This window comes from Pristiophorus japonicus, chromosome 21, assembly GCF_044704955.1.
Source record: "Pristiophorus japonicus isolate sPriJap1 chromosome 21, sPriJap1.hap1, whole genome shotgun sequence".
Classification (NCBI taxonomy): domain Eukaryota; kingdom Metazoa; phylum Chordata; class Chondrichthyes; family Pristiophoridae; genus Pristiophorus; species Pristiophorus japonicus.
The window spans coordinates 63,897,423-63,917,418 of NC_091997.1; the positions used below are offsets into that span (position 1 = coordinate 63,897,423).

Below are 19,996 nucleotides of genomic sequence, written 5' to 3' on the forward strand. Positions count from 1 at the left end.
TGAAACTGAACTTTCTCTTTCACAGTTACACTTACTTTTTAACACAGAGGGGGCCAAATGGCCCGTGTTTATCGCCCGTTAACACCTCTTGGGGGGGGCGCTAACAGACGCACGGCAGTTTTCGCCCGGGGAAGGGGCGTGCTCCCAGCTCCGGGGAAATTGCCCGGGAGGTTTCGGAGCCGTGGCTTTGACAGCGCTGCAATTAGCGCCCCGTGCCACCGCACAAGTGGTGAAGACATCATCGGCGTGTGCCCCGGACCCCTCACCTCCCCGACCCCTCACCTCCCCGACCCTCACCTCCCTGACCCCACGCTGCCCTGCCCCGACCCCTCGTTGCCCCACCCCCGGACCCCTCACCTCCCTGCCCCGACCCTCGCCCGCGCCGCAGGGGGAAATCGCGAGGCTGGCTGACGCCCCTTTAATGGGAGGATTGCAACGCCCTGACCGCCATCTTTGTTTGCGGCCTGACAATGGTGACCCCCGACATGGGACTTGTCTGGCATTGTGCACCACCCCACCAAAGGGCCCTGTCGAGTGCACAGGCCCCCTCCCCTTTAATCCAAGGGGGAGGGGGCATCGAAGTGCGTGTGCGCTATGTAGAGCATCCGTGTAGCGCTCCACTCAGCCCACATTACCGCAGTGAGACCCCCCAGAGGGGCATTGTACCCCCCCCCCCCAGTGGGACCCTCCCCCCAGCAGCGGGAGCGTGACCCCCGCCCCCAGGGGCACCGTACCACCCTACCCCCCACCCCCTCCACCCCCCCCAGCGGGGCGCTGGAGACATACCTCTGAGGTGGTGAAAGGCGCTATAGAAATGCAAGTCTTTTTTTCTTTTTGGTGTCGATACCTCCGCCAAACCTTTTATCACTTCGTGCTGCTTAAACACCGGGTTTGTCAGGATATTTTGGCCATGAAGAGCATCACAGTCTGGTGCTGTCTTTGCCTGGATGGTCACACAATACTGGACACCTGTTCAAACTCTGCGCTTCATGAACCAGATTGTTGGGAATGGATTAGGCGGCTGTCAATAATCTAAATAAAGCATCTGAGCAAAGAATGGAGAGAGAGAGAGACAGTGACAGAGAGAGAAGCGAGAGAGAGGGACAGTGACAGACAGAGAGGGGAGAGAGAGAGGGACAGTGAGAGAGTGGTGGGGTGGGGGGAGAGAGAGCGCGAGCAGGAAAGAGAGAGGGAGCAGTGAGAGAGAGAGAGAGGGGGGGAAGAGAGGGGGGAAGAGGGAGGGGGGAAGAGAGAGGGGGGAAGAGAGAGAGAGAGAGGAGGGGAGAGAGAGAGGGGCGAGGGGGCGCGGAGAGAGGGGGAAGAGAGAGTGGGGGAAGAGCGAGAGAGAGAGAGAGAGAGGGGGGAAGAGAGAACGGGGGAGAGAAAGAGGGGGGAGGGAGAGGGGGGGAGGGAGAGAGAGGGGGGGAGGGAGAGGGGGGGAGAGAGAGGGGGAGAGAGAGAGCGCAAGCAGGAAAGAGAGGGGGTAGTGAGAGAGAGAGGGGGAAGGAAGAGGGGGGGAGAGAGGGGTGGAGAGAGAGGGGGGTAGAGAGAGAGGGGGTAGAGAGAGAGAGAGGGGAGAGAGAGAGAGGGGGGGAAGAGAGAGGTGGGGAAGAGGGAGGGGGAGAGGGGGGTGGGAAGAGAGAGGGGGGTGAGAGAGAGTGGGAGAGAGAGGGGAGAGAGTGGGGGGGGGGAAGAGAGAGAGAGGGTGAGGGAAACGAGAGAGAAGATTGTATCTCCACTACACCAAAAACAGACAGATTCAGAGAATCAGATACAGAGACCGAGATAAATAGCACTCGGACAGATCGGCATGGAGAGATAGAAAGATGGATAGATATACAGGACATGAGACAGACACAGATACACTGATGGACGGAGACAGATTGCTAACATTGATTGAGATGGAATAAAACAGTCATTAACTGTTAGGAATTTACAACTGATGGTTAAACTGACAATCAGACATGGATGCTTGTGGGGACAGAGTCAGCGATCACAGAGGCTGTTGTCCCACCGGACAATGTGCGTCTGTGGGAGAGGAGAACCTTGCTGACTGCATGGGGGCTGCAGGAAGTTGCCAGGCAGCAGGGTTAGATAGAGGACGGAGAAGACATCAGTGAATAGTAGCGTGATGATGGACCAACAGTGTTATTTATGCAACTCTATGTAACCAGTATTCTACCACCACCAGAGGGAATATCTGTTGGAGTCCATTGTACTCAACTATGGACATGGTCTCAAATGGCTTGCTGGCACTGTCATAGCTAAAGAAGGGAGTAGGGTGTTTCAGGTCAAACTCGCAAATGGACTAACTTGCAGAAAGCATTTGGACCAAGCCAAACCGCGATTCACAGACTGCCACGAGCAACCTGAAGAGGACACCACCAACTTCGATCCTCTGACACACACACAAGTGGCAACCTGTCATATATTCAAGTATCATTGTAATCCATGTATAAGCTGACATAAGTTGTTTACCTTGAGAACACTGACCACAAGGGGGCGAACTTGTGGGAGACACTCCTAACCTGGACTTTTCGGTACAAAAGGGGAAGCTCCACCCACCGTCTGTCTCTTGAGGTCTTGGTAATAAAGGTAACAGGTCACAGAGTGACCTTCTCTCAAGTATGGGCCTCGTGTGCATTTATACTGTACAGTAAGGACATATTATTGGTGACGAGATATTGGGATTTAAACCAAGCGAGCATGGCCACTAGCAGCACAGACGAGAGTACTGTGTTGGTGATGATTGGGACGACTTTATTGAGAGACTACAGCAAAGTTTTGTCACTAAGGAATGGTTGGGACAGGATTCGGCCGACAAACGCAGGGCTCATCTCCTGACGGTTTGTGGATCCAGGACGTACTCCCTGATGAAGGACCTTCTAGCGCCAGAGAAGCCGGCGGACAAGACGTTCGAAGAGCTCAGTAAGTTGATCAGGGAACACTTTAAACCGGCGAGCAGCATGCACATGGCGAGACACCGGTTTTATACGCACCGGTGGTGAGAAGGGCAAAGCGTTCCAGACTTCGTAGCAGATCTCAGGTGACTGGCGAGCCGATGTAAGTTCCCAGATACATGCAGAGCGGAGATGCTGCGAGACTTTTTTATTGAGGGCATCGGGCACGCTGGAGTTTTCGGGAAACTGATTGAGACCAAAGACTTGACCTTGGAAGCGGCGGCTCTGATAGCCCAGACATTTATCTCAGGGGAGGAAGAGACCAGAATGATGTATGACAAAAATCTTGGCTCAAATGCGGCAAACGACCAGGGAGTCAACATTATTAACGCGGCACACAGTTCTCTAGGCAGACAAGGGCAATTGGACATGCCCCAGCATGCAGTTGAACCCAAAGGGGGAATTCAACAGAGACAATGGCCAGCCAGTCCCTGATGAGTATCAAACAGTTCGAAAGCTTGTGGGTGTCCAAGGCCAGGAGGCCAAAATTATTGCCAATTGACGCACAGCTACGGACTTACACAAAGGAGATCATTCCGGTGCTAGGCAGCGCCACGGTAGTCGTGACCCACAAAGACTCGGAGAACAGACTGCCACTCTGGATTGTCCCAGGGGACGGTCCCGCACTACTGGGGAGGAGTTGGCTTGCTGTCATGAACTGGAAATGGGGCGATGTCAATGCAATTTCCTCTGTGGAGCGAGTATCATGCTCACAGGTCCTGGACAAATTTGACTCATTATTTCAACCCGGCATTGTCACTTTCATGGTGGCCAAGGTAGTGATTCACATAAACCCGGACGCCAGACCAGTACACCACAAGGCCAGAGCGGTGCCGTACGTGATGCGGGAAAAGATAGAAGGCGAATTGGACCGCCTGCTGAGGGAAGGCATCATCTCGCCAGTCGAATTCAGTGACTGGGCGAGCCCGATTGTGCCGGTGCTCAAGGCGGATGGGTCGGTCAGGATACGTGGCGATTACAAGGCCACCATCAATCGGGTGTCACTCCAAGACCAGTACCCGCTACCGAGAGCGGAGGACCTCTTTGTGACGCTATCCAGTGGCAGACTTTTTTCAAAATTGGACCTGACCTCAGCTTACATGATCCAGGAGCTGGCGAGTGAGTCGAAGAAGCTGACCACCATCACGACACACAAGGGGTTGTTTGAGTACAACAGATGTCCGTTCGGCCGCTGCGATCTTTCAGCGAAATATGGAAAGCCTCCTCAAGTCGATTCCAGGGACGGTGGTTTTTCAAGATGACATCCTCATCACGGGTCGTGATACTGAAGAACACCTCCACAACCTGGAGGAGGTGCTGCGCAGACTGGACCGGGTAGGTCTGCGACTGAAAAAGGCGAAGTGCGTCTTCCTAACTCCAGAGGTAGAATTCCTGGGGATGAGGGTAGCAGCAGGCGGGATCAGACCTACTGCGTCCAAGACGGAAGCGATCCAGAGAGCACCCAGACCCCGTAACACGACAGAGCTGCGTTCGTTCCTAGGGCTCCTGAACTATTTTGGCAACTTTGGCTACACGTGCTCCTACGCAAAGATCGCTATTGGGTCTGGGGGGACAGCCAGGAAAGGGCTTTTGATAGAGCACGAAATTTGTTATGCTCCGTGTAAGAAACTAGTTTTAACGTGTGATGCGTCGTCCTATGGTGTCGGGTGTGTGTTGCAGCATGTGAATGCCAAGGGTCAGTTACAGCCGGTAGCTTATGTCTCCAGAAATCTGTCCCAGGCAGAAAGGGGCTACGGGATGGTAGAAAAGGAAGCGCTAGCATGTGTATATGCTGTAAAAAAAATGCACCAGTACCTGTTTGGCAGGAAATTTGAACTGGAGACAGATCACAAACCCCTAACGTCCCCTTTGGCCGACAACTAGGCCATAAATGCGAATGCATTGGCCCGCATACAGAGGTGAGCACTTACGTTAGCCGCCTATGACTATACAATTTGGCACAGACCAGGCACTGAAAACTGCACCAATGCACTCAGCAGGCTCCCCCTAGCCATCACTGAGGGTCAGCTGAGCATGATGCTGAGATGGTCATGGCTGTTGAAGCTTTCGAAAGCGAAGGCTCACCTGTGACAGCCTGACAGATTAAAGTCTGGACAAATAGAGACCCGCTACTGTCTTTAGTCAAGAAATGTGTCCTGAATGGGGACTGGGCAGCCACATATGGGGCATGCTCTGAGGAATTTAAACCATTTCATAGGCGCAAGGATGAACTCTCGATTCAGGCCAATTGCCTACTGTGGGGAAACCGAGTAGTCATGCCCCAGATGGGCAGAGAGGTGTTCATCAGAGAACTTCACAAGGAGCATCCGGGCATTGTCATGATGAAGGCAATTGCCAGGTCACACGTTTGGTGGCCAGGGATATATGCAGACCTGGAACTTTGTGTTCGCAGGTGCAACACGTGTGCCCAGCTGGGCAATGCGCCCAGGGAAGCCCCCCTTAGCCCCTGGTCCTGGCCCGCCAAGCCATGGTCACACATCCATGTAGACTACGCAGGTCCTTTCATGGGGAAAATGTTTTTGGTTGTAGTAGACGCCTACTCCAAATGGATTGAGTGTGACGTTTTAAATTCAAGCACATCTTCTGCCACAGTAGAAAGTCTACGGGCAATGTTCGCCGCCCATGGTCTACCGGATGTCTTGGTCAGCGACAATGGCCCATGCTTCACAAGCACTGAATTCCAGGACTTCATGGCAGGCAATGGTATCAACCATGTCAGAACGGCACCGTTCAAGCCGGCCTCAAACGGCCAGGCAGAACGAGCAGCGCAGATAATCAAACAGGGGATGCTCAGAATCCAAGGGGGTTCCCTACAAAGCCGCTTATCACGCCTCCTGTTGGCCAATAGATTCCACCCGCAGAGCTGCTAATGAAAAGGACGCTCAAAACCAGGTTATCCCTTATACACCCCACCATGAAAGAAATTGTTGAGAGCAGGCGCCAGTCACAATGTGACTACCATGACAGGAATGCGAGGGCGCGATGTATTGATGTCAATTACCCTGTTTTTGTCCTTAATTATGTTGCAGGGCCAAAATGCCTTGCAGGCACTGTGATTGCCAAAGAGGGGAATAGGGTTTTGGTAGTTAAACTTACCAATGGACAAATTTGCTGCAAACACGTGGATCAAACTAAAAGGAGGTTCAGCAACCCAATAGAAGAAGCAGAGAAAGAACACGATGTAGAGTTTACTTCACCACAGGTGACCGAACACCGGAACCAAGTAGAGGAGAGCCCAGTCACTGTGGGCAGTCCGGACAGGCCTGAGGCACCGCAAACAGCAGACACTCAGGCCAGCGCCCAACAACCGGAGCCCCAACTCAGGCGCTCTACAAGGGAGCGTAAACCACCAGAGAGACTTAACATGTGATCCCAATAAGATTTTGGGGGGAGAGGTGATGTCATGTATTCAACCATCATTGTAACCCATGTATAAACTGACCTAAGTTGTACACCGTGAGAACATTGACCACAAGGGGGTGAACTTGTGGGAGACACTCCTAACCTGGACCTTCCGGTATAAAAGGGGAAGCCCCACCCACCTTCATCACTTGAGGTCTTGGTAATAAAGGTAACTGGTCACTGAGTGACCTTCTCTCAAGTATGGGCCCCGTGTGCGTTTATACTGTATAGTAAGGACATATTAGTAAGGACATCACGGTTGACCATGAAGCCGAACTCATCATCCCCAGCAGCCCAGCAAGGCCAGCTGCTCAGCAACGAACCAACCAACTCACCTGCACCTGCATTTGTACCGAGATGATCGACTAGGGAGCAAAAAGCCCCAGATCGTCTCACCCTGTAAATAAGTGTATTATTGACTTTGGGGGGAGTGATGTTATATATGCAACCCTATGTGACCAGCATTCTACACCCACCAGAGGGCGTATCTGTTGGGAGTCCCAAGGGATCCCAGCATCCCTTGGGAGCACTGTATATAAGCAGGCCTCCCATGCTGTGCCTGGACTCTGGAGTTAGAATAAAGAGACTAAGGTCACACTTACTCAAGTCTACAGTACTCAGTCACATTGCTTTATTCGATGAGCAAGTTTATTAAAACCATGGGTGGAACTGGAGAGCCAGCAATCAGCCAACCCCACCCTCAATTAATATTAACCGCTAAGCAGCACATTCCCTGCCCCGCCAGTTCCCCTCCCTCTGTGCAGTGAGCTGTCTCTGTCTGGGGCACAAGCTCAGTCCAGTACCTGGGACAAGTGACCATCCGGGGGATTGTAGTCGGGGAGATCCAGCGGGGTACCCCGCAGTGGAATGCCAACCCGAGCCCACCCGCCAGCGATGCCCCCCACCCCCCTCGCCCGTCCCCGCACTCCTCGCTGGCTCACAGTCAGGGAACCGCAGTGGGCTTCTAGCCCAGGAACCATGAGGCTGATGTTGAGGAAAAGAGATGTCACTACACTGCCCCAGATCCACAAACTCGACACTGACCAGGCCTTGCTGCAGTGCAACGTTTAGTCAGTGAAAATATCCTCCCAATTTCCCCGAGTGTGCGTGATTCGGGAGAGTTAATCAGATTACGTCCCGATCAACACAATTGCACGGGCTATGCCTGAGATAATGCATTCAAATCTCGGGATGATTTGATCACTTAAAACAAGACAAATGAATTGAACAGCAATGGGCTTGAAGAGATCCCATCAGTTTTTAATTCAGTTTCTTAACAATAAATCAATTATTAATTTGTTGCCTGCTCTATTAATCAAAGTGAAGCTAATTGAATCTGTTTCTATCGCTCATTTTCTGATCTTCCAATTTCATAGAATAGAATAGAATCACAGAATGGTTACAGCACGGGAGACCATTCGGCCCGTGCCAGCTCTCTGCAAGAGCATCTCAGCCAGTCCCACTCCCCCGCCCTTTCCCCATAGCCCTGCTAATCTTTTCCTTCAGGCACTTATCCAACTCCCTTGTGAAAGCCACGATTGAGTCTGCCTCCATCACCCTCTCAGGCAGCGCATTCCAGATCCTAACCACTCGCTGCGTAAAAACGTTTTTCCTCATGTCGCCTTTGGTTCGTTTGCCAATCGCCTTAAGTCTGTGTCCTCTGGCTCTCCACCCTTCCACCAATGGGAACAGTTTCTCTCGATCTACTCTGTCTGGATCCCTCATGGTTTTGAACGCCTCGATCAAATTCAAAAAATAAGTGGCAAATTTAGACAATAATGTTCACAGCTGCTCGTGTAGCTCAGTGGCGAAGACTCCACATCAACTCTCGGTTAAATCGCCGATTAAAAGGCGACATGACATTTTTAGAAATGTAAAAACCGAAATGTTCATTTAAAGAGGCAAAGAATTTTTGTTGATTTTGGGGAGGTGAGGGAACACACCTGTTGCCATCACGCTAGACTAAAGTCAATAGAAGGAACCCATTGATTTATAGGAAACTTAAACGTATTCAGCACGATGCGAGTGGGAACTGAGATCTCGATCAATTGTCAGGGCTGTCAGGGAGAAATGTCTGATCACAAACACTGAGGAACATCACAATCTCCTTCCAGACAAGTGGCTCAGACCGGAATAAATTCCACAATTAATAAATTAAACTACAACTGAACAAGTTGTTTTTTATCGGCTTTTTAATTCCTCATTTTGGGGAGTCCGGCGGCAACAAAATAAACACAGGAACTGCGCACTGGCAATGACTTCCTGCTCGTTGGCGTCCGTAACATATATCAGGAGAAGCAATGACCCCAGTACTGACCCCTGGGGAACCCCACTGTTTACCTTCCTCCAGTCCGATAAACAACCGTTCACCACTACTTTCTGTTTCCTGTCCAATTTCATATCCATACTGTCACTGTCCCTTTCATTCCATGGGCTTCAACTTTGCTGGCAAGCCTATAATAAGAACATAAGAAATCGGAGCAGGAGTAGGCCATAAGGCCCCTCAAGCCTGCCCCGCCATTTAATACGATCGTGGCTGATCTGATCATGGACTCAGCTCCACTTCCCTGCCCGCTCCCCATAACCCCTTATTCCCTTATTGTTTAAGAAATTGTCTATTTCTGTCTTAAATTTATTCAATGTCCCAGCTTCCACAGCTCTCTGAGGCAGCGAATGCCACAGATTTACAACCCTCAGAGAAGAAATTTCTCCTCATCTCAGTTTTAAATGGGCGGCCCCTTATTCTAAGATTATGCCCTCTAGTTCTAGTCTCCCCCATCAGTGGAAACATCCTCTCTGCATCCACCTTGTCAAGCCCCCCCATAATCTTATATGTTTTGATAAGATCACCTCTCATTCTTCTGAATTCCAACGAGTAGAGGCCCAACCTACTCAACCTTTCCTCATAAGTCAACCCCCTCATCCCCGGAATAAACCTAGTGAACCTTCTCTGAACTGCCTCCAAAGCAAGTATATCCTTTCGTAAATATGGAAACCAAAACTGCACGCAGTACTCCAGGTGTGGCCTCACCAATACCCTGTATAACTGTAGCAAGACTTCCCTGCTTTTATACTCCATCCCCTTTGCAATAAAGGCCAAGATTCTATTAGCCTTCCTGATCACTTGCTGTACCTGCATACTATCCTTTTGTGTTTCATGCACAAGTACCCCCAGGTCCCGCTGTACTGCAGCACTTTGCAATCTTTCTCCATTTAAATAATAACTTGCTCTTTGATTTTTTCTGCCAAAGTGCATGACCTCACACTTTCCAACATTATACTCCATCTGCCAAATTTTTGCCCATTCACTTAGCCTGTCTATGTCCTTTTGTAGATTTTTTGTGTCCTCCTCACACATTGCTTTTCCTCCCATCTTTGTATCATCAGCAAACTTGGCTACGTTACACACAGTCCCTTCTTCCAAGTCATTAATACAGATTGTAAATAGTTGGGGTCCCAGCACTGATCCCTGCGGCACCCCACTGGTTACTGATTGCCAACCCGAGAATGACCCATTTATCCCGACTCTCTGTTTTCTGTTTGTTAGCCAATCCTCTATTGTGTGGCACTTTATAAAATGCCTTTTGGAAATCCATGTGCACCATGTCAACCGCATTGTCCTCATCAACCCTCTCTGTTACCTCATCAAAAAACTCGATCAAGTTCGTTAAACATGATTTATCTTTAGCAAATCCGTGCTGGCTTTCCTTAATGAATCCACACTTGTCCAGGTGACTGTTAATGTTGTCAAGGATTATCGTTTCTAAAAGCTTCCCCATTACCAAGGTTAAACTGACTGGCCTGTAGTTGCTGGGTTTATCCTTACACTCTTTTTTAAACAAGGGTGTAACATTTGCAATTCCCCAGTCTTCTGGCACCACTCCTGGTATCTCAGGAGGATTGGAAGATTATGGCCAGTATCTCCGCAATTTCCACCTTTACTTCCCTCAGCATCCTGGGATGCATCAGTCCCGATGACTTATCAACTTTAAGTACAACTTTACCTTTCTAGTACCTTCTCTTTATCAATTTTTATCCCATTCAGTATATCCTCTATCTCCTCCTTCACTCTGTCTATGGCAGCATCATCTTCCTCGGTGAAGACAGAGGCAAAGTTCTCATTTACTACCTCAGCCATACCCTCTGCCTCCATGCGTAGGTCTCCATTTTGGCCCCTAATCGGCCCCACCCCTCCCCTTAGTCCCCGTTTACTAGTTATACGCTGATAGAAGATTCCCAAAGCAAGCATTCTACTCGGAACTCCTTCACAGCAAACAAACAAACCAAAGGTGGGCAGTGGAACATTACAAGAACATCCTCAACGCCTCCCTGATAAAGTGCAACCCCCACCGACACCTGGGAGTCCCTGGCCAAAGACCGCCCTAAGTGGAGGAGGTGCATCCGGGAGGGCGCTGAGCACCTCGAGTCTCATCGCCGAGAGCATGCAGAAACCAGGCGCAGGCAGCGGAAGGAGCGTGCGGCAAACCAGTCCCACCCACCCCTTCCCTCAACCACTGTCTGTCTCACCTGTGACAGGGACTGTGGCTCTCGTATTGGACTGTTCAGTCAGCTAAGGACTCAGGTTAAGAGTGGAAGCAAGTCTTCCTCGACCCCGAGAGACTGCCTATGAATGGATTCCCACATTCTCAGACTCTCTCTATGCCCCTGGGATTTGTTTTGTCACTCCCCCCCTGAGCTTTCTGCATTCGGCCTGGTTCTCCCGTCTATTGCCAACCCGACGTCGGTCACACGATGTATATGTGTCAGTTTTGGAGAAGCAAGGTTCCTGTTAAGCTGCGTGACTGTGTAGCGCTCCTGCAGCTGGTGAGCCAGCTTGTAAATCAAAATAAAGGCACATGGGGCCGCTCAGCCCATTAAAGGGGCTACAGGCCCCCCCCCCCCCCAAAATCTGACAGGGAACATTGGTCACAAGTCTCGTGTGCGACACATGGACCCGGGGATACACGGGGAGTCACAAAGAACGGCCCCTCATTCAGACAGATATCATCAGAAGATGGGAACAGGAGGCCATTCGGCCCCTCGAGCCTGCTCCGCCACTATTGGATCATGGCCATTCGGTACCTCAGATCTGGCTACCCGCCTTTGGTCCGTATCCCTCGACACCCTTCCCTCCCTTCCCCAACAACAATCTATCCACCTTAGTCCTTCAGAGCTCCAACTGACACCCCCAGCATCCACAGCTTTTGGGGGGAGAGCATTCCCGATTCCCACGGCCCTTTGTGTGAAGAAGTACTTCCTGACATCACCCTGTACGGCCGGGCTCGAATGTTAAGGTTCTGCCCCTTTGTTCTGGACTCCCCCCACCACAGGAAATGGTTTCTCCCTATCAACCCTACCGACTCCCTTTGCCACCTGGATTAGATCACCCGTCAATCGTATATATTCATGGGAATACAAACCCAGTCTGTACAACTAAACCTGGAGGAGGCGGAGTCAGTGACATCACGGGGAAGTTTCCAGAATCTGTTCAAGACCGAGATAGCCAATCCGATTGTGGACAGTAATTACCTTCCACATCCCTGGGCTGGGCGAGGTGCCCCTGGGCAAGGTGCCCCTGGGCTGGGCAAGGTGCCCCTGGGCAAGGTGCCCCTAGGCTGGGCTGGGCGAGGTGCCCCTGGGCTGGGCGAGGGGGGCGAGGTGCCCCTGGGCTGGGCGAGGTGCCCCTGAGTGGGGCGAGGTGCCCCTGGGTGGGGCGAGGTGCCCCTGGGCTGGGCAAGGTGCCCCTGGGCTGGGCGAGGTGCCCCTGGGCTGGGCTGGGCAAGGTGCCCCTGGGCTGGGCTGGGCGAGGTGCCCCTGGGTGGGGCAAGGTGCCCCTGGGCTGGGCTGGGCGAGGTGCCCCTGAGTGGGGCGAGGTGCCCCTGGGCTGGGCAAGGTGTCCCTGGGCTGGGCGAGGTGCCCCTGGGCTGGGCTGGGCAAGGTGCCCCTGGGCTGGGCGAGGTGCCCCTGGGCTGGGCGAGGTGCCCCTGGGCTGGGCTGGGCAAGGTGCCCCTGGGCCGGGCGAGGTGCCCCTGGGCTGGGCGAGGTGCCCCTGGGCTGGGCTGGGCAAGGTGCCCCTGGGCTGGGCGAGGTGCCCCTGAGTGGGGCGAGGTGCCCCTGGGCTTGGGGAGGTACGCCTAACCCCGATTCGGTCAGGGACCTCAGCCGGAGAGAGAACAGGACACATACTCATCTGTAACGCCCCTGTCATGCATCCTACATGGATACTGTTAGTACTATCACAAGGTGTGCCACCAGAGGGCATAGCAGTGGGAGACTTGTAGGTTACCTGTACAGGTATGCCTGGCCTAGTATAAAAGACAGGCCACCAGGTGTGATCCTCACTCTGGAGTTAACTGATAAAGGACTAAAGTCACTACAGTTCAAGTACAACACATTGCCTCGTGGAGTCATTATTCGAGCATCTAAGGACACAACAATTGGCGACGAGATTACGAACTTTCACGCGAAAATGGCTACCCTTGGTACGTTGCAGCAGTTCGCCGATGGTGATGATTGGGACACCTTTGTGGAGAGGCTCGAACATTTCTTCACAGCAAACGACCTGGCAGGAGACGACCCGGCCACACTGGTCGATAAGCCCAGAGCTATCCTGCTCACCAGTTGTGGGCCTACTGTCTATGGCCTCATCAGGGACTTGCTGGCACCAGCAAAGACAACGACCAAGACGTACAAGGAGCTCGTAATCCTGATCCATGAGCAACTCAAACCCAAGGAGAGCATCCTCACAGCCAGACACCGGTTCTACACCCACTGACGGCCCGAAGGCCAGGAAATCGCGAAGTAGGCCGCAGACCTCAGGAGGCTGGAGGCACCGTGTGTGTTCAGCAACCACCTCAACGAAGCGCTGCGAGACATTTTTGCCATTGGAATTGGCCATGAGGGCCTTCTTCATAAGTTACTGTCGGCGGATACCACAGTCACACTGCAGAAGGCCATCTCTGTGAGCCAGGCATTCATAATCTTGACCTGCGGTTCTAGGCAGATGACTCACCCTCAGGACTCAAACCCGGCAGGTATTGTGCACAGAGGGGTGCTGCTTAGAGGCTGGACTGTAGAGCACGAACTCTCTCAGGGAAAAGAGAATAGGCCCCCGAGTCCCTTAACTCAGAGTCCGCCGAGGGGGGCTAATCGAGTAGCTCCATGCTGGCGTTGTGGAGGGAATCACAGGGCTCACCAGTGCCGCTTTAAAGACTATGTATGTAAAGGCTGCAGCACAAAGGGCCACTTCCAGTGAATGTGTAAGAGAAATATGACTCACTGTGTTGATGAAGAGTCTGCAGATGGCCATGAATCCAGCGCGGATTATGAAACGATAGGCAGAGAGGCAGCTCAGCCCCACGATGAGGTATATAGCATGTTTACCTGCACCACCGAGTGTTCCCCACTGAAGATGGAAGTCGAGATAGATGGCACAGGGGTGAGCCAGTCAGTAATGAATCAAGAAGCCTTTGAGAGGCTATGGGACAGTCAAGCTGAACGACCCAAGTTGGTCCCAGTTCAGGAAAAGCTGCGCACCTACACCGATGAAATTATCCCAGTCATAGAAACATAGAAAATAGGTGCAGGAGGAGGCCATTTGGCCCTTCGAGCCTGCACCGCCATTCAATGAGTTCATGGCTGAACATGCAACTTCAGTACCCCATTCCTGCTTTCTCACCATACCCCTTGATCCCCCTAGTAGTAAGGACTTCATCTAACTCCTTTTTGAATATTCTACTGCTCCATGTGGCTGTAAGATTCACAATGTAACTCTGCCACTTCGGGTCACTGTGGGACTGACAGCTTCTGCCGTCTGTGACAATAGGATTGAGGCCAGTTCTGTGTCTCTGCGGTCTGTGAGTGATAATCTACTTACTGTGTGTGAGAAGGAGCTGCCTGCACTGTTCCTTGTGTTCTGCGTGGAGGAGGAAAGATCACATTTGTTCTGGCTGGTTGAAAAAGTTGCTCGGAGAATAATAATACGAGAACATTATTAGTTCTAAGGTGTGGATGCGGGGAGAATACGATGTATCTGAGGGAGTGACAATGTATCTCTCGATCACCAGCAGTCAACACGCTGAAACAATGTAACCAGTCATAAAAATACCTTCTTCCACACTCCTCTCCTGATGCCTGCAATAGATCCACTTTGTGAAACTCCCCACATCCTCACTGTCAGGCTGTGTTTCCACTGCTCACTGTCCAAGAACAACAGACACGTGAGATTGGAACTGAATCAGGAACATTCACTACTGGTTTGAGGAAAGAAAGCAGCAATGATTTGAAAGAGCGAGGTGGTTTACTTTCTCTGTTACCTTACACTGTCCACACACAGCCCGAGAATGGCCTCTCCCTTCCCCCACTCACACCATGTTCCAGAACTAGTTCAGTCATTGGTAGTGCGAATGTAAAGGTATTACATGATGGTGCGGTGCACAAGTTAGCTCTGTGGATTGTTGCAGGTGATGGACCAACGCTGCTCTGAGAAGATCCATTGGAGCTGGGAAGACTTCACCCCTCCAGCGATCGATGTCCTCCGCGTTCGGAGGCACAGCAAGCCCTCACTGGAGGGTGGACCCGGCCCCAGAGAGCAGACCAGCACAGCACCCGAGGCACAGACCGCTCGGCACGACTGTGTGGAGATGATCCAGCTGGAACGATCCGAACACACCTTCCACGCTCCAGTGGCAGGACTCCGGAGGAAGAAAATCGGATCCAAAGGCGACTTCCCAGCTTCGGTGGCAGAACCCGGGGAGAAGAGGATCACCGCAGTCGACATTGTGGATGGAGGAAAGATGGCGCCCAAACCACGAGCTGAGGCGCTGAAGAAAAAGATGGCGGCGGCCAGACCACGAGCGGCAGCGCTGATGGAGCAACACGTGGCACCTAACGGAGAAGAGGATCGGGGTAAAGCAAGCAAGGCTCTCTTAAAGGAGGCCTGCAACCCACCACACTTAAAGGGACAGTTCCACACACTCGAGCAATGTAATAGCAACTGTAAGTTAGAGACAAAATGTGTAACTGACGATCAGAGTTGTGAACATGCAATGAGCAACGAAAAGTCACGTGATCATGTAAAATGTGTAACTGATGATCCAAATTGTGTACATGCAACCAGCGAGGAAAAGTCGCGCGATCCCGATCGGAACTACAGAGTATCCATCATAAGTAATGAAAAGTTGTGCGATGTTAGGATTTCAACTGCACGCAGCCAATGCAGTGGGCAGACACCCATCAGGGGCACACAGGTCCAGCAAGCTACCCAATGTTGTGGTCTGCATCCCGGGGACCAGAGGTATGCACCATGGAGTGTGGCCACAAGCAGCCAACACACACGAGCTGCAGAGCAAGTGACCTCAGCAGGGTAACAGCACCGGTATCGATACCCTGCCCCTGATCGGCTCCACCTCTCAGGCACCCGATGGCACTAACCGCCACGAGCCTGAAAGAGCAGACTGTGCTAAGGCGCAATCCCCAGACTCCATCGCCACCACGGCCATACCCATAAACGAAGGGTCAGCCGCTACAGTCCCCCCAAAAGGGATCGGGACCAGCCAGGATCCCAAACCAAACAACGCCCAGGTCAGCGAGTCAGCAGTCCCCTGTGCACTGCCAGACGACAGCTCCTCGGGGAGCAAAGAAAGGACAGGGAGGTCACAGGCATCTGTAAACCTGCCCGACGCTAGGAACCAGGGCAACAGCCCCAAGAGCGGGCAACTTGAGCCAACTGGGTTCCCACTGCCAGCGCTGGGCACCGCGCCATCACCAGACGGCAGGGACACCATCCAGCAGTTCTGGAACTAGTTTGTCCTTACGCACCAGTCACCACATTGACAATGAATCTCACCAGTCTAACGCAGGCGGGTCTCCAGCCCAGAAAACTAACAACTCTCATCTGGAAGAACATAAACATTTTGAGTTTTTATAAAAACCGATGAACTCCTCAAGCGCCCACGGCCCAGGAACCCGAAGCGTTAAAAGTCAGAGTTGTGAAAATGTACAAAATCTGCACGTTATTGATCAGCGGGAAACAAATTCGCAAATCCAGCAACAAATCCTTTCAAATTGGTCACAAACTTAATATCATTCCCTTTGCGATCATTCCTTACCTCATTTCCAATTTGCTCACTCATTCCTCACAATTCAGTTCGAATACTAAATCTATTCCAAAATCCTTTTACAATCTGTTTAAATTCTTCGGCCCACGAATTCACCGGTGCTGCAATTGGGCAGACTCCACCTCCCCACTCACAGAGCGAGGGATAGTCAGAGAGAGGGAACTCAGACTGCCACTTCAACTAATGGAGTCTGAGACCAGAGACAGTACCAGCACGGTATTCCCAATAGTATACTGCCCAGTACGGTATTCCCAATAGTATACTGCCCAGTACGGTATTCCCAATAGTATACTGCCCAGTACGGTATTCCCAATAGTATACTGCCCAGCACGGTATTGCCCAGTAGCATATCCCCAGTAGTATATTCTCCAGTACAGTAGCCAGTATATTGGCAGTGTATGAGAGGGATGGGCTTCAATGGCCTGAATGGCCTCCCTGGATCCTGTGCCCCCACCGTGAATATAGACAGTGAGCTGACGGTCTGTGCACTGTAGCCTCCCTGGACCCTGGCCCTGTGCCCCCCCCCCGTGATTACAGACAGTGAGCTGACGGTCTGTGCACTGTGGCCTCCCTGGACCCTGGCCCTGTGCCCCCCCCCCTGTGATTACAGACAGTGAGCTGACGGTCTGTGCACTGTGGCCTCCCTGGACCCTGGCCCTGTGCCCCCCCCCCTGTGATTACAGACAGTGAGCTGATGGTCTGTGCACTGTGGCCTCCCTGGACCCTGGCCCCGGACCCTGTGCCCCCCCCCCTGTGATTACAGACAGTGAGCTGATGGTCTGTGCACTGTAGCCTCCCTGGACCCCGGACCCTGGCCCTGTGCCCCCCCCCCTGTGATTACAGACAGTGAGCTGACGGTCTGTGCACTGTGGCCTCCCTGGACCCTGGCCCCGGACCCTGGCCCTGTGCCCCCCCCCCCGTGATTACAGACAGTGAGCTGATGGTCTGTGCACTGTGGCCTCCCTGGACCCTGGCCCCGGACCCTGGCCCCGGACCCTGGCCCTGTGCCCCCCCCCCTGTGATTACAGACAGTGAGCTGACGGTCTGTGCACTGTAGCCTCCCCGGACCCTGGCCCCGGACCCTGGCCCTGTGCCCCCCCCCTGTGATTACAGACAGTGAGCTGACAGTCTGTGCACTGTAGCAGCAGCCCATTAAGTTGCCGCGGTCTGTGTGTGATGTGCTGCAGATTCTCCTCTCAGTCAAATTAATTCTGGTCTGGCTGCGACTGTACATAATTGAGTGTTTTGTGCTGCGCAGTGCCATCCTATTGCAAGCTCATTCACTCTGGAAACAATAATTCAAGCTTTCAGTGACTATTGCAGTGTTGTATTCCTCGCTCAGCCTGGGCTTCTCAATCTTCTTCCTGGATTAGCGACCAGGGTTCAAACTTGCTTTCATTCCATCGAACAGCCTTTTCCCCTTCCCCTGCTGAAGATTCTGTCTCTCGCTGACTGCGCAGCTCAATCGGCCCCAGACACCAGCTTGATCCTCATTCGGGATAAGTTACCCGCCTGCCCCGCGGGATATGTGACCATGGGAGTCTTCACTAACCAGACCTCGCCAGACATTCACGCACTCATGCCCGCTTTCCAATCCCGCTCAGCAGGCAGCAATGGGCAACAGACGCTCGGCTAATTATGCCCATTCTCCAGCCTGGGCAGCACAAGGCCCTCACTGTTGCGACTGAAGCTGTGTGTGACTTCAGAGGAACGACACATGTAATGGACGCACTGTGAGCATGCTCACGGGTTTGTAGAGCTGTTGAGTTGGGAGGAGCTTAGCCAGTCACATGATGTTCACAAGACTCAATAAAACCCCAGCCAGTTGGGTTTGGGGGATCCACGATGGGGCAGGTGGTTGTGAGCCTGGTGGATGAACTGGTAATGTGTAGTGTGATTGTTAAACCTTTCTTAATAAACCAACTCGTTCTTATTAGCAATGTGTTGCTATGGATTCTTAAGCCAAGAACCCAGGAAACATTACAACATAGAACACAATGAGGGTCAGAGGTCAGGACTTTGTCAATGGTTCAACACAGAAACAGGCCAATCGGCCCAAACAGACCCTGTCAGCCTTCCCTCTCCATGTGATCACAGTGACCCACCCTGCTCCCATAGCCTTCCAACCCCCATTCCTTGATGTCCCCTATCCAATCCAATCTTTAACGTTGCCTGTTACTGCTGGTCGTTGACCCTGGGGGTGAATCCTACAGCCTCGGAACTCTGAGGAGCCCTCTCCTGTCCACTGCATTAATCTCTTACAGTTAATGCTGAGAGGGTGTTTCCCCTCGTGGGGGAATCTAGAACTAGGGGGCATAGTTTCAGAATAAGGGGTCGCCCGTTTAAGATGAGGAGAAATTTCTTCTCTCAGAAGGTTGTAAATCTGTGGAATTCTCTGCCCAGAGAGCTGTGGAGGCTGGGTCATTGAATATATTTAAGGTGGAGATAGACAGATTTTTGAGCGCTAAGGGAGTAAAAGGTTATGGGGCGCGGGCAGGGAAGTGGAGCTGAGGCCAAGATCAGATCAGCCATGATCTTACTGAATGGCGGAGCAGGCTCGAGGGGCCGAATGGCCGACTCCTGCTCCTATGTTCCTATGCAATCGTGTATCGATGGTCCCTCGTTCCAGACCCTCCCAGGACCAGAAACAATCTGCTTCTATCCAACGTATCCCGTCCTTTCATAACTTTAAACGCACGACGGGATACGGTAGCACTGTGGTGATGTTACTGGGCCAGCAATCCAGGGGCCGGGACCAATGATCCAGAGACTGGAGTTCAAATCCCATCACAGTAGCTAATTAAATAATTAAATAAATCTGGAACAAAAAGCCAGTATCAGTAACGGTGACCATGAAACTGCCGGATTATCGTAAAAACCCAACTGGTTCACCGATGCCCCTTTAGGGAAGGAAATCTGCCGTCCTTACCCTATATGTGACTCCAGACCCACAGCAATGTGGTTGACTCTTAACTGCCCCCTGAAATGGCCCAGCGAGACACTCCGTTGTACCGAACTGCTGTGACATAGTCAACGCTGTGGGAGCACCGTCACCACACGGACTGCAGCGGTTCAAGGCGGCGGCTCACCACCACCTTCTCAAGGGGCAATTAGGGATGGGCAACAAATGCTGGCCTTGCCAGCGACGCCCACATCCCGGGAGTAAATAAATAAAGAAAAGAACGACATAGCTGAAGACACCTGCAGCCCAGTGAGACACGGGACAGGGACCTTCCTGTGAGTTTGAAGCCATCGCTCGGCCTACGCTCAGGCCTTTCCAAGCCCGTCAGGTCAGGTCAGCAATCTTTCAGGATCATATCATCCCACTAAACTGGAAATAAAATGTCAAACTTCCTCTTTCCCCCATTCCCCCCCAAACCTGGCCAAGTATCGAGGCCCCCGCGAGCGAGGGAACAGGTCCTCGTGGTTCCATGGGCCTCCAGGCAATGCTGCGCTTGGTTTTTATGGGCGTGCAGCGTGGTTATCGCCACGGAC

At 52.3% G+C, this 19,996-nt stretch overlaps 1 protein-coding gene across 1 annotated transcript in view; it reads left to right on the forward strand.

Annotated features, from left to right (window-relative positions):
- LOC139233547 (GATA zinc finger domain-containing protein 7-like) overlaps positions 1–16,187 on the forward strand; it is a 139,330-nt gene extending 123,143 nt beyond the window's left edge. Inside the window, exon 4 of the mRNA XM_070863950.1 lies at positions 15,798–16,187. Coding sequence (XP_070720051.1) covers positions 15,798–16,187 — 390 coding nt within the window. The remainder of the gene's footprint in view (positions 1–15,797) is intronic.
- Positions 16,188–19,996: the final 3,809 nt, after the last annotated feature.